Genomic DNA, 24456 nt, shown 5'->3' with positions numbered 1-24456 from the left:
TGGTGTTGTTGTGGCTTGAGCTAATTACATTACTTTTTTGTAATGTTTCCATAGATTCAAAATAGAGAAAGATGGACAAGAGGAGAAGAAGCAAGACCAAAGTTCTAATATTTCTCATGGCGCTGATGGAAGATCCCAAGGAAAATCTCCAAATAGAAGTAAAACCACAGACAATTCTTTAATCCACACTGAAAAGCAAAAGAAAATAGTTATTCAATTTAAAGCCAAAGAAATTAAACATGGAAAAAGTACGCGCGCTCCTGATGTAGTGACTACTAGCAGGGAAAGTTATAACAAAAGTCGTTTTGATGGAACAGAAGGAAAAAGATTCTGGCATAGCTTTGCAGTTCAGAGGGACAAGGCACTGAAGAAGAAGACAGAGAAAGTTGAACTCTGCAAACTAAAGTTAAAAGCGGAACAAACTATGTTGGAAAAATTTAAGTCATCTGCCTATGATTCACATGTACCACATAAAAAGGCAGATGGATCAAAAAAACAGAGTGAAGATGTCAGAATTCCGAAAAAGCCATCTGATACCTCTGCAGGGACTGTGCATGATGATAGGCCCTTCACTAAGAAGCCAAATACATTATCTAGGACTTGGGAAGAAGAGGATGAAGAAGAATATAAGGAGTTTTCTAAGAAAAAGCGGCATGTGAGTAAACATGCACCATCACACTATTCAACTGAAACACCGCAACGATGGGACTCTTACAGGCGGAAAAAACAGGATAGTGATTCTGATAAAGCTACTGGTACTTCAGGGACTGAAGAAAGGGACTCTGAAGCCACAGCAGTATGTTTTAAGCAGGTAATGAGAATCCAATTCTTTGTATTATGCTGGTAGATGTTTCAGACTAGTTTCTGAATGGCAGGCAGTTTTTATATAAGCAGGCTGTCGTCTTACAGACTTCAAACAGGATTTCTTAGCTATCTAGATGGATTTTTCTGATCCCAGTGAAAACCACATTAACATGTTTCTCTGCTAAGTGGTGAAACAAGCTAGAAGAATAAAGGTCTTGCCTTCCAGGATTGTGTCTACATGTATTCCTTCATAGCTTTACTTTGCTGCTGGGGGTGTGGAATACTTCAATTTAGGTACAAGTCAATAGAGGGGTTTTTGAGCTGATGTGATAGTATCATTTTTGAATGAATAAACTGAACCAATGAAAATTCCTCTGCCAAACGGGTAGTCATTGCTGGCAAAGTGATGCCAGGACATCTTGTAGATCTAGGACTAAATTTGTATTTTTCCTGCATAGCTTCACATTTGGCTGTATTCAGTTTGTTCCTAAGTTCTAGCTTGCGTTTGATTCTGCACCTCAACTTTATCTTGCGTGCAGTTACTTTTTTGTTGTTGTCGTTCTTGTTTAACATGCCTAGCATTAGTGTTCTGAGACTTCAGTTCATGTTACAGTAGTGCAATCATTTTATGTGTACACAAACCAAAGATAGTAATTACATACAGAATCACAGAATCGTTGAGGTTGGAAGGCACCTCTGGAGATGGTCCAGTCCAACCCCCTTGCTCAAGCAGAGTTGGCTTACAGCAGGTTGTCCAGGTCTGTGTCCAGTCTGGTTTTGAATGTCTCTAAGGATGGACCTCTCTGGGCAGCCTGTTCAAACACCTTCACTGTAAAAAAAGTGGGGTTTTTTTAAGTTCAGAGGGAATTTCCTGTGTTTCAGTTTGCCTCTTGTCCTGTCACCAGGCACCACTGAGTCTGGTTCCATCTTTTCAGCCTCCTGTCAGATCTTTATAAGCATTGATAAGATTCCCCCTTCTCTTCTCCAGGCCAAACAGTCCCGGCTCTTTCAGCCTCTTGTATGATGTGCTCCAGTCCTTTAATCATCTTAGTGACCTGTTGCTTGATGCACTTTGTTAAATTCATGTCTGTCTTGTACTGGGAAGCTCAGAGCAAGAGTAACATAGTCACAAACCCACAAGAGATTGGAAATATAGGCTTGCTGTGTAAACCGCTATATTTATTTTAAAAGAAAGCCATCCTTCTAAGCCATTTTGAAATGCTACTGAGGATGCTTCATCATGGATATTGAAAATATATTTTATGTTACGTGTTCATTTCACTTGGGAATATTTAGTGTTCTCTTAAGGACTGATACTGTTCTACTTCCATTCCTAATTGTTTCTAGAATTTTGAGGTCCCGTGCACATCTGACACCTACCAAGACGGTGAAGACATAAAGTCTATCCAGAAGGTTAGTGATGTACTCCTTTAACACTAAAGAGCTATATTCCAAAACTCTTGACATGGGGATCACTTGTTCCTCAGTCTGCCTTGATATTTTGTTGTGTTGGTATGGGGTTTTTTTTTTAATTCTTCCTACAGAGCTTTGAAGTCTTTCCACCCGTTCAGGACAGCCAGAACCAAGAAACAGACCAAGAGGTTAGTAATGCTTTAATTTTACCCTTCTGAGTTGTATTAAAAACTTAGGACACCAAGGTTGCATAGCTGGACAGTTCCATGACCTTTCCTAGTATTTTGCATTGTTGGCTTATGATCTACACTTCAAAAAATGTGGAGCATTTTTTCAAATACTAAACAAACTTGCTAAAGTACTGCTAATCAGGAACTTTCTGAGATAGAAAGATTGCCATTGCAATGTAGGAGACCTTCATAGTTGCTTACATACTCCAGCTATCTCATTTTCCATCCTCTAACTTCCAAATTGGAAGAGATCCGTAGTTTTTTAAGAAACATTTGTCAGGAGGCTTGCAATCTATGTAGCAAAAAATGGAACAAAGTTGTTGCGTACTAGGTAGAAAGGTCATAAACAAATCTTCCTTCTAGGCGGTATTTTGGATGTCTTTCGTGGACTTCTTATAGTGGCGGGTGTGCAGAAAGTTCTCATGGCTTTACACTTGCTGTACCAACTTACAATTTTTCATGCTTAGTTTTTAGTCAGTTTTAACACAACGGCATTAATGCAGAAGTATCTTTTTCGAGAACAATTCATAAGTGCTTGCTTACTGTCAGTTTCATAGATGCAAATTTTTTTGATTGTAGATGCAGATAGTTGAAGATTTGCATGTTGCTCGTGTTCAGAAGACGGTGGCGCTATCTGTCGTACAGACTTGTGGAGAACTTACAAGTATGGAAATAGATCTCCCAGAACAGGATTTAAATATTTCTGCTGGTATGTCATGATTGGCTGTTCTTTGGTATCTACTTGCAACTAGTTATTACTGTTGGTTAATGGTCTGAGTAGAGAATATACAACTGTGTTTTTCACAACTGTATTTTTTTCCTTCTTTTTTTCCCCCAGAGGCTTTTACTTCTGGTTTGAACATATTAGTGGTGATTGACACAAATATAATGATTAGTCACCTTGAGTTTGTCAGATCCCTGAAATCTGAGGATATACCAGGTATGTGAAGGCATGGTGATCAATAAGGTATTTAAAAAAAAAAAAAAAAGTTGTAAGAACTTCAGGCTATGTGAAGAAAACAAACCTGGGCTCCTTAAAAATGCAGCGGGTTTCATGTAGAGGCAGAAGGCTCGCAGTTAAGAGGCTGGTTCTGTGAACCCAAATAATCTGCCTCTTAAGGAAAGTTCGGCTGTGAAAGTAGAACCTACTATGCTTATACCTACGTACCTACAGAGAATCATGGTCAGTGTTCCCAGGAATGTGTGTGAATTCTTAGAGGTAAATAAGTCTTACCTATTGTAAGAACATACTTTCAAGCATTTAATCCATTTCTAGTGGTAACAATGTTTTCTACTCTTTATAGCATTTTTTTTCCTAGAAAACTAAAAACATTTAGAAACTGATAAGCAGTCAGTGGTGGTTTTTTTCCTGTCTTGGAAAAGGTCACAGAATTAACGAGTTGTGTGAGCAATTTCTCAGGAATTCAGATTGCAGACCTTGGCTTTAATGTTTGGCCTTAAAACGCTGTGAAGCTTTTAGTGATTTAATGGTAGCAGGATTAGGATCCTGTGTGTCAGTTGATGTATTTGGAATCTACGAGAATACTTAAGGTCCTTTGCTGCTTTCAGCTGGTGAATACGCTTATTCTGGCCACCTGGAAAATAACTTTAATAAGGTCCTGAGTAATTTTCAAGAGTGTCTCAGGCTGTATTCCTTTCCCATATTAGGAGTGGTGTTGCATTGCATATACTGGGAGCTGTGGTCTCAGATGCCTCTCTCTTTCAGAATATTGCAGCTCCCAATTTCTGGTCCTGCACCAAACCCATTATGCAAAACATTCAGAAGTTGCTGGTTCCTGACCTGTTTATTACAAAGCAGATGGATAGCAATGTATTTTTTTCAAAATTGACTGTACAGAACAGTCATTAAACTTCTGATTTACCATGTATTTCATATGTAATGATTAAGGTTCAAACCATACTCACGTACGAATAAAACCATGGTCCAATATCCATACTTCCTGTTCCTTGCTTAGTGCTGGTTGACAATTAGGACAAACTGTTACTCCTTTTATTTGATGACTCTTTTTGCACAGTGACTGTTGTGTCATTCGGGTATTTTCAGCCTGTTCTTTCAGCTGCTGTCACCTTGCTTTAACATCTTACAGGGAGCGTATGATAGGATGTTAATTGCTGCAAATATATTTTACAACATCGCTATGCACTGTTGTCAGAGTATTCTGTTGATTGAAATTGTTTATTCCTTTTGTTTGCTTAATATTGTCATTTTTATATGTAACAATGTAGTGCCAAGTTTGAGGTTAGATTTCTTTGAAAGAAGGAACTTGGCCTTTTTTAGTTGTTCATTTTTCTAATGCTTGATGCTCTTGAGCATGGAGTATGAAAACTATGGGCAAAAAACCATGAGTGTGAGCTTACATAAATATGATATTTGAATTCAAGGTTAAATGTAGTAGCCTGTGTGGCTTTTCAAAATGTCTTTTTTTTTTTTTTTTTTTAATTTTTTTCCAGGGGTTGGCAGACTTGCATTAATAATTCCTTGGGTTGTTCTACAAGAATTGGACAACTTGAAGAAGGGGAAAATGTTGCAGCATGTTCGGGACAAAGCTATCCCTGCAGTCCAGTTCATCTACATGTGTCTCAAAAACCAAGATTCAAAATTGTGGGGGCAATCCATGCAGCTTGCTTCACAAAAAATATGTAATACCTGCGCATTCAATTTGTTTTGGCTACTTAATCCTTGCAGTTTACCTAGTGTGAACATTAGTACTAAATTTTAAGTTTAATACAGTCTTCACTCTGCAGTTTGCTAATTAAAATTAGCTAATAGCTTACAGCAGCCTTCAGAGCATACACAAGTCTGTAGTAGGCAAATGTCTTATTCAGATTAGTGCTTTGTTCACTATTGTTTTATCAGTTGTTTCTCGCTTTTAGCTGCATCTGTTGGTAAGTGGGGTTTACTTAATGAAAATTCATCTAGTTACTACTTATGAGCTAAGGATGTCACGTGCTTTTGCTTTTGACTCGGTCATGACAAAATCAAACGTAAATTTACATGTGGCTCACTTAACGTTTTCTGGCAAAACCATAGCGGGCTTGACTGGAGCAGTACTTAAGAATTCAAAGCTCAGATTTGTGCTTAGGTTACACTTCTCTGTCCTTGTTTGGGGAGTATTAAACTTAAAACCAGTGCCATGACTACACTGAAGTGTATTTCTTATGTTGAGTTACTTCTGAACACATTAGCGCTGTCTTAACTAAATTTGCAGATGGCCTGAGTGACGAGAACAATGACGATCGTGTTTTACAATGTTGTCTGCAGTATCAGAACCTCTTCCCTCAAGCTGTGGTCATACTCTGCACGTGAGTTCCTTTGTGTTTTTAGGTCTTTTATGCGGCGTAAGGTAGTCTCGTGCCAAATACAGCATTTTCAAATCATATCTTAAGATGAAGAGCTGCTTCTGAAATAACTTTTTTGAGGAGCACTCACCCTCTTAAAAGCTAGAGTAGAAGGATATAATAAAATACGAAGACTAGAGATGTAATCACCTTGATGTGCCTGAGGCTGGAAGTAGAATTAAATTTATTGAATATTCAATTTAAAAACTTCTTAAAGCATAGCTTTCTCAGAGTTTATTCTGATTTCTCATAAAAAAATATTATTGGAGTTATAAAATTGAAAAAAATATTTGTATTAATGATTGAGATTGTTAGATACTTTGTGTGGATTGGATTGCTGCTGAAAATGCTACTTCAGTTGCAGTATTGGTAGGGCTATTGTTAATGATTTTAAGTTTCTCTGAGTAAAGAACAGGAGGTGACTTCAGAAGTGCTTTTCATCTGAGAATCCCTTTATCATTAGAAGCAATGGAAATTTTTGAGAAAGTAAAGTTGGATCCAACTTTACTGCGTCTTTATAGTAGTTCCGCTGGAGCAGCGTATACCTCAGGGCAGCATTTGGGACAATGATTTGGCCAGTAGAACAGTAAAAAAGGGTGTCAAAAATGAGGCTTCATTGTAGCAATCGAATAAGATATTACTGTCTTAGAATCATTACCTTGTTTTGCATTCTAAGATCAAAGCAACTAGACATCATGTAGTATTTATAGCTGTTTTTTTTTTTTCTTAAACCAAACCTAAACCCTGAATAATTTTTCAATGTGCTTCTCATTTTTTTTTTTTTTTTCAGAATAGCTGCTTTAGTTAATTTTCTGGTTTAATTTTTTGAGCTGTTTCTAATTGCTCGAGAAAGAAGACTTTGTATGTAATGAAGCTCACGAAATAAGCTTACCAAAGGCAATTTTTTTCAGTGTGGTGTTTTTATTACTTACTATGTAATAATGTCAGTTTTATGTCAACAATTAATTCTCTTCTCCTAGGGATGATAAAAATTTATGTAATAAAGCCATTGTGAGTGAGGTCAAGGCATTCTGTAAAGCCGATTTGGTTACTGCTCTACAGAATCTGAATGTAAACAGGCACCAGAACTGTGTTGAGCTGCAACAGTCAAAATGTGGTAAGTTTGTTTAATGTGCATGTGTACATATGCAGGTTTTTGAGACATGTAATAATCAGTGTAGGAGAGGGAGAATAGTTTCTACTATAACTTCAGTTTTTATATACTTTGGATCCTTAGGAATGCTTTTTGTTTGGGGCAGATTTTTTATTTTCAAAGGTAAATTGTTTTCTGAAAGTTTGAGACTTTTATTAAAACATCTATCTCTCAGAGCTTTAGCAAATTCAAGTATGATGTATTTTTTGTTTTATAGAAAAAAAAACCCCATAGCATTAATTTCCTGTGTTTATAGTCATTTAAAAGGTGTTCTGAACTTTTTAGGACTGAAAAGAGATTTTTCCAGTTGAGCCAGTTTAGGTCCTGTTCTTAGTAGTTGTGAAATTCAGTATGCTAAGATCACTCCTTACATCTTATGCTGATACCTTTACCTGTATCCCAAACAGTAAAACTCTATTCTTGGGCTGCCTGTTCATTTTTCCAAAGATACGAGTACAGCTTACAGTATTAAGAAGTGATCGTCTTATACAGCCAGTGGAGTTATCAGCAAGTATATGCTCTTAAGTTATTTAAGGTAAAAAGAAATGTGGAGTAAGATCACAAATGAATAATGCTCTGGGGAAATGAATATTCTTGGTTAGTAGCTCATAATTAAAAAAACCCACAGTACAAGTGGGTATAACTAGAAATACTTGAAACCTAATTAGATGTATCCCATCTGCTTTATAACATAAAGTGCAGTCTGCCTTTATTTAAGGGAACAAGTTATTTGTGTACTATCAACATAAATTAGATACAGAAACAGTTGCAGTAAGTACCTGTTATTATTGTTGGTTTGACAGATGCAGAATTTGAGAAAACAGAAAGAGGTGATGCTGGTCCTACTGCGCGATTCCCAAATACACTTCCAGACCTTGAAAAGAACTTAGGACAAGCTTTATCTTGTATTTTGGAGACTGAAATGGAAATTGCATTTGGAAACCTATGGTTGGAGGTGGTTTCTTATGTCATCTTGCTTAATATTTCAAGTATTAAGAGGTGTAAATGTCTTTGGTGTTTTAATGATGTTAGTACTGGTGCTAGGTCAGACAACCAAGTCATCTAGTTCACTAACCAGGAACAGTTCAGTGCTCAGTTTTACTAGTTCACGTTATAACAAGATTATTCCATTTGGCCAGTAATGACTGTGCAGTATTTTAATAATCTCTTAACAGAGATGCTGGCTGTTTGGTGTAAATTTTCAGAACCCTTTGTATTAGTCGCATTAAATTTCTGTTTCAGCTTTTCTAGTATGGTTAAATCACTGCATTCATATGCCCTTCAAGAAATTATTCCATCAGATTTATATAATACCAAGGCACTGTTGTTGCAGGCACTTGTTCCCCATCAGAACACAGGTTTTTAGATACCATGTGGATAAAATTGTTCACAGCTTAAACTGGTTACAATGCAGATACAGAATTACAAGGGTGTTAATGAGAACCTCCAAATGTTCTTTCAAAAGTATTGTTAACAGAAAATTAATACACTTTCAAATTATCCATGCTTTGGTTAGATTCCATTTTGTAGCTGGCAGGAGTTAGGTAGAAGTTTAAAGCTATTGCAGGTAAGCCTCTGTGGCTTTGAAAAATAAATATTTGTTTGCATGGGACAATTGTTGATCCACAAGATAGAGCTTTGGTTAGCTGTTAAGCTTTTAGGCACTTCTGATTAACTTAGTTGATTTCTGTTTACATCTTTTCAAACTCTGGTTTCACTTGGTAGTAATACATTTCAATTTTATTGCAATATGCATATATTGCTTCATCTATACATAGTCACAGCTAGGAAAAGTATGTGTGGTTTTGGGGTGTTTTTTTTTTTCTTGTTAACAATACTAGAAAACCGAAGACCTCTTTACTGTTGTTCGGGCTTTTGTACACAAGCAACACATTAATTCACTTTAAGAGATAACTCAAGAGAATTTAGAATGTTTGAGAAAAGGGGAACCAGAAATCATGATAATGTTGAAAGGTTATTGTTGTACACTGAACACTTCTACATGAGCATCTCTGTTTAACCCCTGATGCTATTGAATCCAATCTTTTTTAATAGATATACTTGTTAAATCTGGATGTAGCCGTATTTCTGAGGAATCATTGGAATTCTACTTCAGCAAGCAGCACAAATCATTATTGAAGAATAGAGCAGTTGTGAATATGTCTATATGAAAATCAGCCTTTGAATTTATAACATATTATCTTTCAGATAGTGTATCTGAAGCCACCATGGACACTAGCAAACTTGCTGAAGTGTTATAAAAAACACTGGATGGCCGTTTTTGATTATGTAGTGCCAAGGGGTTTACTTTCAACCATTGAATGTCTCCATAAACACCTTTGTACAAGTAAGAATCTCTTAGAATGTTAATTGTAAGCCTGTAATAAAACACCTCGCTGTTCTGGTTTTAGTAGTTACAGAAGTAGATACTTTGAAAAGGCCTATGTGCTCTGTACGGTTAAATTGTAATGTGTTTCATCCTCTTCTGCTTTCTTTTTTTTTAAGATTATCCAAATGAACAGTCTTGGACAGGCTTATCTACTTTTGTATTGATCTACAATTTATTCCCTGGATGGTTGACAAAATCCCAACGCTGTTTTTGTAGCTTTAGAGCCAGAATTGAACCGAAATTGATGAGCTACGAATGACATTAAAAAAGAAAGAAAAAAAAAAAAGCAAGCTTGTGCCAAGATTAAGTCTGTCCAGGTTCTCGTCCCAGATAGTGTAAATATCACCTGCAAAAATCACAAAAATGTTTTCTGAAATGTCTGTCTGTCTTATCCAGTATTCTGCTGGCTTTTTTCTACTTTTTATGCAAAAACAGTAAAAACAAATGTATGGACGCCATCAGACATCTAAGAATTTATTTCACGCATCTCTATGTACCTGCAAAACTCAGGGGAAAAATGTTTTAATTAATATATATATCAATGGCCACCAAAGTCTCTGAACTACTTCTAAAAAACAAAGAATCTTTCTCCCTCCTTTGCCACCATGTTATGTGTGGCCAAACGATCTGCATTTGCCAAATAAATAATGGAGGATTAAAGGCTATTTAATATGGTAGATGAGGGCAGGGAGGTTTGTTTTCAAAAAAAGCCGACAGAAAAACCAAACCCTTTTTTTTTTTTTTTTTTTAAAGATGTCTTTCAGAATTTGATTTTAACAGATATACCTCTTTTGGGATACTGCTGAATTATTTTAGATATGCCCCTTGATCCTCTTGCCAGATCCTAGGATAAATCGGGAAGACTTGATTAAGTGAGAAACCTTAACCTCACACGCGTTTCCCTTGAGACTGTTTTATCTAATGCTTCTGAACCATTTTCCAGGCTTTTTATGTGCTTCAGTTAATCCAGATATTTGAGTATTAAATTTGCCTCCTAAGATTGATAACTCCTAACATCTAATACTTTCTTTTATTCTATTTCTCATTTTAATGTCTAAATATCAGGTAAACCAGTTGACTCCTCAACGGTGCGTATCTTGCTCCAGGAATCCAAAAAATTACTCCATGCTTTCAGTTCAAGGTCAGACTATAACGGTGTACTTCCCCAGGCTTATGCTGAAGTGAACAAGCTATACCAAACACTTACCGAGGTAAGGGGAGCTTCAGTCTTTGTTAACAAATATGATGATTAACATCTTCTTGAAGTTGCTCCGTGTTCATATTTACATGGCTTAGATTTCTAAATTACTCCCATAACTTCAACAAATTATTGCAGGAAATGTTGTTGCTAGAATGTTTTCAAAATTAATAGACCTCAAATTTAATGTTTATTTTCATGTAGCCAATATTTGCCTTTATGTATATGCTTGGTAGACTTTTTTTTTTCTCTTATATAAATGTGTTAGTATCAGGAGGGGGACTGAAAAACATCTAGCTGCTTTCAGGAAAAATGTCTTTGTTTTCTATTGCATCGGTAGGAAAGGTCGGTTACTCTGGAAGAGTGTTTTGAAAGGGGAAAGACTCTGCATGCTTCTGGGGATGCCCACAGGGAGGGACGTTTGGGAAGGAACCTTCTTTACAACACCAGTAAGAGGGGTTTCTAACCCAAGAAAGTGAAACTTATGATTGTGCCATGCATGGCCACAAGAGCGCACAGATCCCAGTACGTTACTGGGGGAGAGCGTCAACTTCAGACTCAAAGTACAAGTGCAACCAAACCTAACAGCAGGGTACAGCCCCCAAAATACTGAATTTCTGTAACTCTCGGGAAAGTCAGTGACAGCCAGAAGCGAGAGACCTTTGTAAGCGAAAGGCAGCATGTGATCTCAGCCCTTATGAGACTCCAGAAGATCCACAGATGCAGAAGCTGTGTAGCCCTAGCTAGAGAAGCAGCTTCGTTAGGTGCTCAGAGTGTCTGTGTTGCAAGATAATGAAACAGCTCCGCAAATTATTTAAGTCAAATCTAGCCCTTTTAGGTCACTATAGGAACTGCTGCGTACTGGGACTTACAGGAGTGTTGGACTGCTCAGGGAAGCTGCTGAGGTCTTGAAAATACGGTTTTCAGCAACCTTAAAATTCTGCTGCACACACAACCAATAAATCAAATTCAAATCTTTGTAGCTTTTTTGCTATAAACTGATGTGTCTCTCCGAACCTGCTATATTTATAAAGTCCAGCAATGTCCATCTATTCAGTCCTCTGAGTAATATGTTGATATATTAAAGAAGGATTCTATGAAATGCAGTTTAATTCTCCAGCTTGTAAATGACAGTAATGGCTTTAGTATATCAACGTATTTCTTGGAGGACTGAATAGTCTTTCCTCATCCCCTGGAAGTGTTCAAGGCCAGGTTGGATGGGGCTTTGGGCAACCTGGGCTAGTGGAGGGTGTCCCTGCCCGTGGCAGGGGGTGGGACTGGATGGGCTGTGAGGTCCCTTCCAACCCAAACCAGTTTGGGATTCTATGATTTGTAGCTGATGGAAAAGGGCCTTAAAGATTAAAATTAAAATTGTTGTTTCTACTTCTGATGTCGATCCAATACTACTACTCCTAGGTGTGCTATTTCAGCTTTCATTGTCTTGGTAGCCCTGGTGCTACACATAAGGAAAGGACTCACTTGTATCACATGCTTTGTGATAGTTAATGGGAGGTCTCCTGACACCTTTTGTGTTCTGAGAAGCATGTCTTTACTTCCAGCTCATCTCTGAGTTGCTGTGGAAGAAATTTCAGTGTCTTGGTTTGTGGTTACTATTAGTTCCATGTGTAATGGCATAAAAAAATGGAATAATGACCATCGATGACTTGAAATATTTCTATATATGGGAAAGAATACAGGTCAGAATATCTGTAAAAAGTTATTTTCAGGTTTGGAGAAAGCCGAAGGGGAAGGGAAAGAAGGTGGTCAAGGAGAGGAAGGATGATCTTGATGGTCTACTGTGCTGTAACTTCTGTGTGCATTGCACTCAGGCACTTTTGTCCGCAGTCCTGTGAAGAAGCAGGCTTTCTGTCTGAAAACTCATTTCCTCTTGTCCTTGTCCTGACAGGTGTTTGACTTCACAAAGAACTGCCCTTATATAAACTAGGTTGTGCCAGATCAGTTTGAGTTTAACATGGACAAATTTTCTGGACTGGTTTACCAAATGAGTAGATGATACTTTGTGCTCTTGCAGAGTAAAACGTGCCATCAGTTGTGGGGTAGGGAATAAGAAGCAGTTCCCGATTCTACCAGCTTACTGTGCCTGGGAAGCTTTGGCACAGTTTCTCTTCGCTTCTGTTTCCTATCTGTAGAAATACCAATATGTACATAGACTTGGTGAAAGACTGAGAGATGCTTTAGATGCAGAGACTATAATAAAGATGGTTATGACTAGAAGAGATCTGCTTTGCTTTTTTGAGCATTGCTTTTGAAAAAAATAAAGTGTTCAAATTTTCTTAAGTTAGGAACCAAATACACTCATTATTTGTTTGCTGAACTGTTTTATAAGGTGAGGTCAGACAGTGAGCAGGATTTATCAGAAGACATCATGGTTCTTTCAGAAAATGCTGTATGTGAAAAAATGGAAGCAATGACACCAAATCTGCAAAACTCTGAAGAAAAAAAGTTACATCCAAGCTTTCATGTAGCTCGAGAAAACAGGCACCAGGAAATCTGGTCAGTCCTTGAAGGTGTATGGAATACAATAAACTTGTACAGGTATGGTACGCTAAAGAAATGCAGAACTTCTACGTAAGCTTACATCATTTTCAAACACACACGCTTAATTAAATTGCTTTTTTTTCCTATTTTAGAGAAGAAGCTATTAGTAATTAATCAAAATTGACCAAAAAATCCCACAACTTGTCACACAAAGAATTTAGGAGCATGCAATTTGTTATGTGGATGCAGTCAGTGATCTGTCTAGTCCGCTGCTCTTTTTCTGGACAGTGCCTGAAATAAGTTAGGGAATGGTGTTGAAAACCCTCTGAGAGCCCCAAATGTGAGACATCCATGGAAATCTCATCTTTAGCCATAAAAGAGGCATTCAAGCTCTAAGTTTTCTCATGGTTATTTCCTTTCCAAATCCTATGGAGGTATAATAGCCTATGCAAAATTGTTCACTTTTTTTAAATTTGAATCAATTTGAAATAAAAGTTTTCTTGTAAAACAGAATCCTTCACTCTCTAAAAATCCAAATGCAGAATCTAGTGATGAATTTCCTATCTCATAAACTCAAAAATGCATGGAATTAAGCCCCCCTCCATCTAGATATTTTACCATTGTTTTTTATTTTGGTTATTTCTGGAAAATCTGCTTGAAAAATCACTGAGATGCCATGCTTTTGGATGCTGTCACAAAAGCTGAATAGACACTGTGTTTTCTTTGTGTGGTCTTAATCTGAAATCTTTTCAAAGGAGGGTTATGAGTGACGTCAAGCACGAAGGAACTCCCATTTTTGATGGTCTGTTAAGGGCTGACCTAATAAACAGTGATAGTAACTCTACTGATGCCATTTCTACACTAGCATTTGAATGTACTCTAGACCCACACCAGCGTACTCCTCTTGGCTTACACCAGTGCAAATTAATCTGAATTGGAGCTGATTAGGAGTTGGCTTGGTGCAGTGTTCAGGTCAGCTGAGGATTCACGCAAGAGAACGCTGATAGTAATTTTGAATTTGAAGGTTTCGTATAAGCATGGAGGAAAAACTTTTCGACTGTATCACTTTATAATGAAGATGCAACTGACTGTTGGGTCTTGCCACCTGTTAAGGACCATGCTGTGAAAAGAGGATAAAATTTTAGAATTAAAGGTCACTTCACACTCTTCCTGCTCAAGTCAAGAAAATGCTTCTTATCTCGCACCCGTGGGGATAATTCTTCATGCACTGCAGCTCATCGTCCCTACGCAGGCGTTGCAGGGAAGGTGTCAAACCTGTTCCAGTAAATCTGGGGAATGAAGCTGCTTGGGAAATTGATGAAAAGCACTTTTCTGCTTTAACTTACAATTCCCTTCTAAGAGAGGCTTACTCAGGTGTACTCTGGTCGTGCGTGAAGAGACTGTTTCCTTCGCAAGTGAAGTTTAACGATAAATTCAAGTCAACGGTAAAATACTGCTACAGAATACAGTCGCCAAGGAAAATTTTAAATGGAGAAGTACGATTGTAGGGCATGGTCTTTCTACTGTTTCTTCTAAGACTATTTTAGATAACATGGCTTTAGTATAGGTTTACGTTTGACCTTGGGTTTTTTAAATAGTCAAAATACAGTGCATGCAATAGATACTGGGTTTCTCTAAATTTTGAGGATTTTTATTAACTGCTCTTCCATGTTCTTAAAATCTTTCTTTCTTTCTTTTTAATATTAGTATTGAAATTTTCCAAAAGTTGGACCCCAACACAGTAACTGTGACTGCAAAGTCTTCGTTTGAAGAAGCTTTTTTAGGTCTGCAGAAACTGTTGGCAGCTGTGAATGATATCCGTGAAGGAATTAGTAGGTAAGCATTTAAGCTTAGTAACAGTCACTTAAAGTCACAGAAGTCACTGAAATCTTTTGATGCCAAACTAGGATTTATTATGTGTGCTTAGTTACATGATTTTCAGTAAAAATCTTGATATCGAGGCTATTTAGAACCATTTCTTGGGAGCAAAAGAATAAGAAACTGTTGCAGACATTCAACTCTCTTGTAGTGAATCTTCTCTTTTATGACTTGGGGCTTGTTTCCCAGTATTTGAAGACAAGCCACTCACCTCTGCTCAGAGTGTAATCGGAGCTATGGTATGATTAACTGATACATTAGCTCTGATGGCAAGAAAAACAAATGTTCCGAATTATTCAATGTGAGGCCCACTGGAATTGGGGCAAATTTCCAATGTAGTGAAGGACATAAAGTTTTGGGACTTCACTGTTACCAATTCTAGACTGTTCTTCAGATTGCAGCAGTAACAATGACGATCAATCAGTTCAGGATTGTAATTGTGGTTAAAGTTCCAGCAACTGCCATGAGCATCCTAAAGCGCTACAGGCCGTGAATCTGAGTGCCTGATTTGATTTGGGGAAACACCACCACTTGGCACACTTTCTTTGCATACTAACAATGCACGTAGGTTAGAAAACTGAAATAGATGCATCCAAACCATTGGGCTTGCCCTGTACGTTAACAGTCTGCCTTTTAAGTAAATGTTGAGGTATATTACGCTTCTACTGTAGACTGTTGCACCATGGTTAGACGTTATCTAATAAGCATAATTTTTTTTCAGGAAGTGTTTTTTCTATCATTCTACCATAGTAGGAGCTTTTAAACTTGCCTTATCAGTACGTAGTGACGTTCATGACAATCATTTCTGAAGGATCACAGTCCGTATGCTGTAGTTATCAGAACAGTCCTGCAGGTATGGGCATACGGTTATCCCAGTTGTAAACTGTGAGGTCTGACCTGCCAAGGCACTTTAAAATTCTGAAGCAGGGATCTGGAGCTCTGTCACTGAGGACTTGAGCTAGTTTTCATCTGTAACTGCTAGAGTATTTCTTTTTTTTTTTTTTTTTTCCCCAATAAACATTGTGATAGAATCATGCAAACATTTGCTTTGCTTGTCACCACTCCCAGATAAGGTTTTTTTGCCTTTTTTTTTTTTCCATAATGGTCAAAAGATTATTTCGTTAGTTAAAATGTTTCAGTAAAATATATATTCTGTAAGTCCCAAACAAGCTTCAAGGTACACTGACATGAAATAGTGTGTTCACATGAGCATAAAAGACCATCCCTGCATCAGTAGTATCGCAGCCTAAATTATAGATCTGATTTTTTTCTGTATGGCATGCTGACAGTGGGACAAATCCATTCAAAGAATTGTTGTCTTTCTTTCAAAGATAAATGGTCTAAATATTATGAAAGTAGAAACAGAAAAATAGGGGTTGAAATGTGAGCTAGAATAGCTTAGTGGTAATTGGTTCATTTTCATTGCTGATTGTTTGGTTTAGTACTCCCAGTTGAGATTAGATTTTAGTAGTGGCAATGTCAGTTTTTTCTCTAAAGAAATTGTTCTAATAAAACACATTACTGCTAAACTTGATTCTTTTCATTCCAGTCCTAAAGTTCTTGCAAGAAATCCTGTGGTATCAGTTTATATATGTGGTGGATGAGGTTTAATGGGAGTATGGTGCTTCAAGGTCATTATTTCTGTGTTACAGAGGTGTTTCATTAACACTTTGTGTGGCTGTAACAGAAGACTTTTTTTCTTGTATTGAAAGCTACTTATCTCCTGTGTTTGCTGTTATGGGATAGCTCTGTAAAAATAAAAAGGTGTGACATTATATCAGAGAAGTCTATTTTACAAAAGATGTACTTTTTTGATTAGAGCCATTAGAATATCTGGAGCAAAGTTGAACAGGATTGTCATTTGACTTTATTTGAAATGGAGAGCCTATTTTCTGTTCCACATGATTACTGTGACACTCAATAACATTTAACAGAAGGCTTTAAAAATTCCTTTCATACTTTTAAAATTTTTCTTTTCTACCACTAAACTGAAATACACTATTTACTCCAAGAATCATCCTGGATATATAATTTTCCTGCACGGTTGCATTTGGAAATGCCTGATCTGAGTTTGTTCTGCAGATCTGCAGTAGGAGGCATCGTGGAGCAAGAAATTCAGAGAGACTGTAACATGTAACCGTCTGGTTTAGTCTTAAGTGTAGGTATTTAAGTTAATTTGAGACTGAGTGGATTTTCCAGATAGTCAGAAGCCATATTTATGAATCATTGCAGGTTTATGTATATTACGGAGTATTAAAACACAAAGTCTTAAGTTTTCAAAAGCAAAAGGGAGGTTTATTTTGTCCAGGTCGCTCAGCCTTTCTAGAACTGAAATTAGAGTATATTTTTCTTGATTTTTTGAAAAAAAATTCCTCTCAGTGACTTATAGTTAATCTAATGGTGTGATTGCAGAAAAGGAGACATCTGGGAAAAAAGTAGTGGAAAAGTTCTAGCTTGAATATTTGGAGGTAATACAACTTTTAGTGATAAAAGTGTTTTCTGTGTTGCCTTCTATTCCTTCCTGTCCAGAACAAAATAGAGCGAAAGTGTCTTGTGAAAGTTTTCGGAAGTTTTACAAAAGAGTGATTTTGAAAGTTCAACTACATTAAAAGTTCAGATTTTCAGATTGTGCTTTTCTAGTTGTTTTTAACAATCACACTTTTTGAGATAAATGTGTGTAATGTTACCCTTCCTCATACAGAAAATACTACGCTAGTGGCAGTACTACAGCTCTGTAGTAGTTGATGACCAGAACATGTTTATGACAAATATAGATATTAAAAAAAGGGGGGGGGAAGGTGCAGTTTCATTCATGAAAGAGGTCTTGTTAACAGCTTTTTGCATCTTACTCTATTTTTGTAACTTTTATCATAAGATAGATGTTTTTAATTTTATCTTTGCTTCTTCCCCTAACAACACTGGTAGCAGAATGGTATTTATACTGCAAAATACTGCAGGCCACACATGTTTTACAGTACTCCAGCTCTAAAACGAAGACAATAACTACTATGGTTAGCAACTGTGGATAACCTACCAGCTGCTTCTGGCAGGAGGGATGTTTTTAAACAAGGATGTGTTAGTTGGCTCATCTAATGGAGCTGATCCTCGCAGCCATTGTTGTGTCAGTGTGTTCTTGAACTTAAAAAGTGAGCGAGAAATACCTGCTTTCCACTTTTGACAGGAAAGGTTATTATATATATTGATGTAGATTACATTGAGTAGCAATGAACAAAGATGATTAAACCTCTGAAATGTATATTTTCAGTAAAATTGTAAAACCATGACATGTTTTTAAATAATTTTGGATTGAATAATATTTCTGACTGTTTTCAGTGGTGGTTTATATTTATATTTATGTTGTCTATTTGGTTTGGGTATTATTTGGAACCAGTTAATTAGGGGACCTAATTTAAAGTCTCTTAAATCTTTAAAATAAATTAAAATAACTATTTTTTAAAGTCTTTAAAAGAATTTCTTGGTTTTCAAGTAGCTCTTTGAGGCAACAGAAGTATTCCCACAACTTAGGGTTTTCAAGTTTGTGCCAGATCTTTCATCACTTGTAGAAATTCTTCCACTGATTCTGCCGGAAGATGTTTGGGCCCTTCATCTTCAGAGAGAAGAGAGGTTTAAGTCCTTATCGCAGCTAATTAATTAACTCCTAGAGATCTTATTCTAAGAAGTGCAGGATGCCTGGCAAGGTGTCGCTGCTGAGGAGTGTATATACTTGAGATATATCTGACTCTTTGCTTAAGCTACATCCTAACTTCCCTCCGCTCTCTGTGTGCAGGGCGTTTCTCTCTTAACCCGTTGAAGCTAATGCGTGCGCCAATACCAGCAGAAGACTGGAAGTGCTTGTAGGTTTTCATGGTCAGTCTTCTGACACATATTTTGTGTTCTTATTGCTGTTAAATCTTCCCATTAGCATACTGATTGGGCTGTTGCATACAGATAGCTTTCTTACCCCTTCAAAGCTTCAGCAGCGTTTCAAGGCATCTGTAGGGTTTCCATTAGCCAAGGGTGTCCCTCGGCTGAGCATAACTTCTGATTCATGGGTTTATATGCACCCCAGGGAATTTTACAGGGGAACCTTACTGTCTTTGCGGTTCCTGCCCAAGTTTTACTTTTAGATAAGAAATGCTTGTAAACAGGAAAGAAAAAGAACGTTTAGTCTTTAGTGAATTGATATTGTTATTTCTACTTCGATTTTTTTCATCTGTGTGCTAAGAAATTTGTTTTGTTTTGTTCCCATGCCAGCTTTAAGATCACTCACACTTTATAGTGTATACTCTTAGATACAATACTTATAGTGATGACTGTAAGAATATTTATCTGTCACTTAGTGCAGTAAGTAACCAGAATTCTGCTTTTCTAATATTTTATCTAAATGGAATTTCTCTCAAATTTCCAATTATTTTGTTTGTTTGGAAAGCACTGATTTGGACAAGGACTCCATAAACATTTGTAAATTAAAAGTACAATTTTTTAAGATCTTTTCAGTAACGTAGCAAAGCATTACTGTCAGACCTGATCACTGAATTGAATGTTTTGGGATTAAATAATTTAAAACCAGTTCTACAGTTTTACTAATTTAAAACCAGAATTGTACAGATACAGAGGAACTGTTTCTTCGTTTATTCAGCTAGTCAATGGAGGAATTGAGGTTTCTTTTTCTTGGTGTAACATGATTTGTGTAACTTCCAAATCGTGTGCAAGAGGAGGATTTATAACCTCCTTCAGGGAGCGTTTTGACTGCACGTAGTCAGACTGGCACAGCTGAGAGCAGGATTATGGTCAGAAGAGCCCTTGTATGTAGAAATGTCCCTCCCCAGGGATCAGCATCAGCACTAATGTGGAAATGCCCCCTTGGTTACTAATTAAAAAAACACTTTACATCAGTAATAGCATTTCCAAAGCTCATCTTTCTGTAGTGTTGTACCCTTTAGTTTAATTATCATGTCTGATATAGTTAAAAACATGCAGTATGTGATAAAAGATTTTCTCCTAGTTGTAGCGTTCCTTTACTACATGGGTTCTTTGCCATCTCCTATTACATTTGAACTTACCTACGGCATTCTCTGCTGCCAGGGTCCAAATTTGTCCTTTACTTTCCTGCCTATTTTAATGAGATCTGTAAGAAATTGCCAAGTTTCAAGACTTCTGCCTCTGTCAAATACAGTTGAAACTGGGCAGTACTTAACAAGGTGCAAGGCAGAGGTGATGCTGTGGCAGCTGCTTAAGCCCTGTTGCCTTTAAGCCAGTCCAAAAAGCAGAAAAGTTTGACTAAATGAGTTAGTGTTGTAAAAGCCGTGGTTCCTTCTGACGTTGTAAAGCTAGAGAATAGACATCTAGACAAAGTGGCCATAGGATCCGACATCTGAAGTACCTCCACGATAACAGAAAGCATGAACTTGATTTTGTTTTGGGAAAAATCCCTTTAATTTCCCAACAGGTTGAGGCTGAACAAAACTCTGGCATGTGTTGATCACCGGTTTGAGCCCTGCAGTGCAGTATGATGAGGAATTGTTGATAAGCCACCCAGAAGTTTTGTTTTTCCATTTCTCATCTTTTTTTTTGCTTCCCTGATCTTCTGACAATGAGGTTAAACAGAACTCTTTATGGGTTAAGTTGACTTTTATACAATTAAGTCATGCGCCTTTTTGATGAACCGCAGGGCTTTATTGGATTGGTTAATGCTTTATGACAGCCTTATCAGTCTTATGCCACAGGCAATGACATAGAACTGTTAAAGAGGAATGGCTCAGTGTGACAAATACTGAGGTACAGAGGTTTGGCCAGACTGGGGAGCGATTACCACGTAGTCTCATATGACTTCTATCCATATGCTTTCCTTGCCATTGCCCGGGATTTTAGTATTTGTGAGCAGCTGGCAGGCTGACCTGCTTTCACTGCCGGATTGTCTTGTGGGTTTGGGGGTTTTTTCCTTCTATTTGATAAGTTAAGTTAATTTTCTGATCCTTTCCATATAGGCTTTGCTTCTTTCCCCAAGTCTTCTCTACGCATGAGTGAGGAACCACATCATCAACTATTTTCTATCTGCTTCCATTTTTTATTTTTGTATCTTAGACTCTGTGCATGCGTCTGGCATCAGATAAGTGACAGAACAGAAGTGTTCTGAGGAGTTTGGGAAGCCTTGTTGCTTACGAGACAGAAATCATTAAGTCCAACTCTCTCATTTCTCCCTTCTGCCCCAGGAACAATATCCAACCACCATTGTGTAGCTGGTACCCACCGGCACTTTTTATGTCTTTCTGTGACACGCTCTTCTCTACCTCGCGCACTTACTATTTTCAGAAAACTGCACGGAACCATACTATAGTTTTTTAGCTTGATCAACAAATTGCGTTTTAGTGGCAACCCAACTTTGATGTCACTCAGCATCCTTGCCAATGCCTGCTCAGAGCACGATGTTGGGATTAATTAAAAGTTGAAGTACATAACGTGGGGTTGTTCGTCGTTTGGCTTTGCATGGCTGCACTGATAGGAGAAGCAAAGCGATTCAGTGGCTCTCCACCCTTTGCTTTTGAAACAGCTTTGATGTCATATTGAGAGAGGAGAAAAAGCAGTGGTTAAATACTGCAGTGGTCACAACACCGAGATTCGGAGTACTCATAATGAGTTTTACATAAGAGCCTGTGTGCTTTTTGTGTTGTTAATTTAGAGGGTATTTTTTAGACACATTTCTATAGCTGCAGCAGACTTTTTCACTCAGAAACTTCCATTTAATGAAGTAATAGATGCAGAGTCAATGCGCATACAAACATGTCCAGATTTCCTGATGTACATATTCCCTTAAAATTTCTATTTTCGTGACACGGAGCGGTGGCTACAGGAGGTGAAAAGAACATAAAATGATTAAAACCAGTAGAGAGCAGTGGTGGTGTGAAATCATTGCCCTGCAGACAGGAATGTGTTAGAATTTTGTACAGAAAAATGTATTCCAAGACTGGAGCTTGTATTCCAGTTCCTATTTACTTGAAAACAGCAATAAGCATGTTTTATGAATGCTGACCTGTTAAGAATTTGTGGGGGAGGTTAACGGTGCAAGCTCTTCTCTCACCAACTTCTTTTCAGTACTCTGTGTGTGTAGCAATGGTTCTTCCTTGAAAATAACAAATGTCTTTTATTTGAAGATACTGTAAAGCTTTGAGCCAAGTGTCTGACTTCTCATTTCATGTTATAAACCCAGAAGCAATTGTGATAATCCAAGCAAACTCCATAAAATAAGTTACAGGATTTAACATTAAGTAACTTATAGGCTTATTTACACATTTTATTTTGGTTTTTTTTCCCCAAAGAAGCGGAAGCACAGCCAGTTGGTACATCCACCTGAGGCCTGGTAACTTACAGTGAGCTAAACGGATAACATTTGCTAGTACACCTTGGTCAGCAGTACAAAAAAGAAGCATGTTTTTTCAATTTTATGTCCTAACAAGAAATGAATACAATGATTGGTGAGGGTTACCTTTTGCATAGTCTAGGAAACATCAATGGGGTAATTTTTAAGTCTGCAGCATCCTAACTGGTGTCAAGAGTCAGAAATTTTAATAAATAAATAGTTTACTTTCTCTAGTAATTGTCGAAAGTGCTCCCTTCAGTGAGAAAGATCAAATAGGGTGTATGTGATGCTGGCATTTTCACGGCGTCGGGTCTGCGAAGGGGAGGGAAATGCGGGTGGTGTTGGCTGCTTTCATACACACGGTAGAATTAAAGGTCTGTGCAAAACCAGAGGGCTAAGAATGACCTTGGAATTCTGGTCTAATATTGCTTCAAAAATTACTTCCCAACTGGTTTTCTTTAGATGTAGTCATGCTAAGAACGATGGAGTGAAAGCTGAAGCTCGTAGTCACTTCTCTGCCCTGGAAGGCAGAAGTCAGATGAACAGAAATAGCCACGCGGAGATGCCGTGTAGTCCAAGGAAAAGGCAGCGCCCTTTATTCCTGCCGTTCACTCGGCTCTCAGGCTCTTCCTTCACCTTTTCGTAGCTTGTACATACGTTTTTCTTCCACAAAATCCAGAAGCCCATAATTTATACTGCTCTTCTCTCTCACAAGCCACCCTTTCCCCCGCACTCCATCCTTCCTGTAGAAATCCTGCCGGCTGGGTTTCCCACCAGCAGCTCAGCTGTGGCAGCAGTCTGTCTCACCCTACACCCTGCCGTAGGTGTCCTTGGCACAGCAGGAAAAATATGGCAACGGACGTATTTTGCCCCAATATATTGTGTGGCAATATGTGTTCAGGTGAAGTTACCAGTAGTATCTTTTTATTTCTTGTACAGTTCTGCATTCCGTTTTATGAAAACAGACATGCAAGCTTGCCTCTCTTTTTTTGCATGAAATAAAAGGCAGAGCGATACAAAAATCAGCAGCAATAGAAATCACACTTTCCCAGGCTCGAGTATCCTCGGATTTATTTATGCTGCAGATGCCTGATGCAACAGTTAAAGCTGATGTATTGTCCCACGCAGACGGGGTTGCTGGCTCACGGCTACGTGGAGCGGCTCGGTGGGAATTGTGGCTGCCAGGCCGCCCGAGCTGCCAAGATTCCCAGCGTTTCCAAGGATGTTTGCCAGATTGTCTCTGCCGGGGTTTTACGCTGTCAGAGCTGATGGCTTTCTTGCTGAGGTAGCAGTTGAAGGCTTCGAGGTATTTTTAGGAAACTCAGCCGATTGGTCCTCTGGCTGACTTTTGGTTGGCAGGTTAAGTGGTTTAATTTAAGAAAAAAAAATTCCGGGTGCATCTTCTTACAAAGGGGAAAAGAATGTGTGACTAATTTTTGTAACTGTGATAATTCCTATGTAAAATCATGATGAAAACAAGCAGCGGACTGACTAGTTAGGATAAATCCTGTGGTGTCTCACGGTCTTCCAGCCTGCTTAAAATACACTGGCTCTTTTAACTTGGGTTTTTAACTTATTCTGGTAGTTTTCTGTTGGTGGTTTTTTTTTTTCCATTCCTAATTAATTCATTTATAAAGGCTTACAGCTTGCAAGGGGAGGGAGAGGAGAATTTGGGCACTTTCCCATGGGAAAGTAAATAGAGCTTCCCAAAAAGCAGATTTTTTTTCAATTATTTTTTTTTTCTAAATCTAGTCATTATCTGAATCATTATTTACATACTTAAAACTAAAATAAGGCAGAATTTTACTAGTATTTCTTAACTTGCAAAGCATTCTCTGGTTTTTTTAATGTAGCTTTTTTTTAATGTTTAAGAGGATTCAATTTTTTCCTAGTGAATGCAAATTAAGTTACACTGAGGTATAACTGAATTACATCTGCTTACATTGATTAGGATAATTAATTTTTGAGAGAATCCCTTCTTTATTGGATGTTTTTCGGAGCCTTGCGGGAAAGGATCCATCTGCGGGTGGAATCTCCACTCGGAACGTGGTGAACAAGGACTAGATTTCGGGAAAGACCCAAGTGTTGCTGCCTGTTGTGTGCATTCGTGGCTAAATAAATCACTAGTTCACATGGTTCTTCATAAAAACATCTCTCTTCAGCCGTCAAACTCCG

General features: G+C 37.7%; 1 protein-coding gene across 6 annotated transcripts in view; it reads left to right on the top strand.

The window, feature by feature from the left end:
* SWT1 (SWT1 RNA endoribonuclease homolog) overlaps positions 1–24456 on the top strand; it is a 39758-nt gene that overhangs the window by 6115 nt on the left and 9187 nt on the right. For 5 of the 6 annotated variants that reach the window (XM_054833048.1, XM_054833050.1, XM_054833052.1 and 2 more), the window contains 13 exons: positions 55–811; positions 2152–2217; positions 2349–2405; positions 3027–3156; positions 3286–3387; positions 4920–5108; positions 5678–5771; positions 6788–6924; positions 7764–7915; positions 9169–9307; positions 10415–10560; positions 12895–13103; positions 14754–14882. In XM_054833048.1, coding sequence (XP_054689023.1) covers positions 55–811; positions 2152–2217; positions 2349–2405; positions 3027–3156; positions 3286–3387; positions 4920–5108; positions 5678–5771; positions 6788–6924; positions 7764–7915; positions 9169–9307; positions 10415–10560; positions 12895–13103; positions 14754–14882 — 2307 coding nt within the window. Of the gene's footprint in view, positions 1–54; positions 812–2151; positions 2218–2348; positions 2406–3026; positions 3157–3285; positions 3388–4919; positions 5109–5677; positions 5772–6787; positions 6925–7763; positions 7916–9168; positions 9308–10414; positions 10561–12894; positions 13104–14753; positions 14883–18711; positions 18792–24456 lie in introns of those variants that run through there. The other variant, XM_054833053.1, reaches the window with a different exon arrangement.

The sequence above is a fragment of the Grus americana genome, chromosome 8, assembly GCF_028858705.1.
Source record: "Grus americana isolate bGruAme1 chromosome 8, bGruAme1.mat, whole genome shotgun sequence".
Taxonomy (NCBI): domain Eukaryota; kingdom Metazoa; phylum Chordata; class Aves; order Gruiformes; family Gruidae; genus Grus; species Grus americana.
The sequence above is the reverse complement of the archived record's forward strand: the minus strand, read 5'-3'. Positions and strand labels throughout refer to the sequence as shown.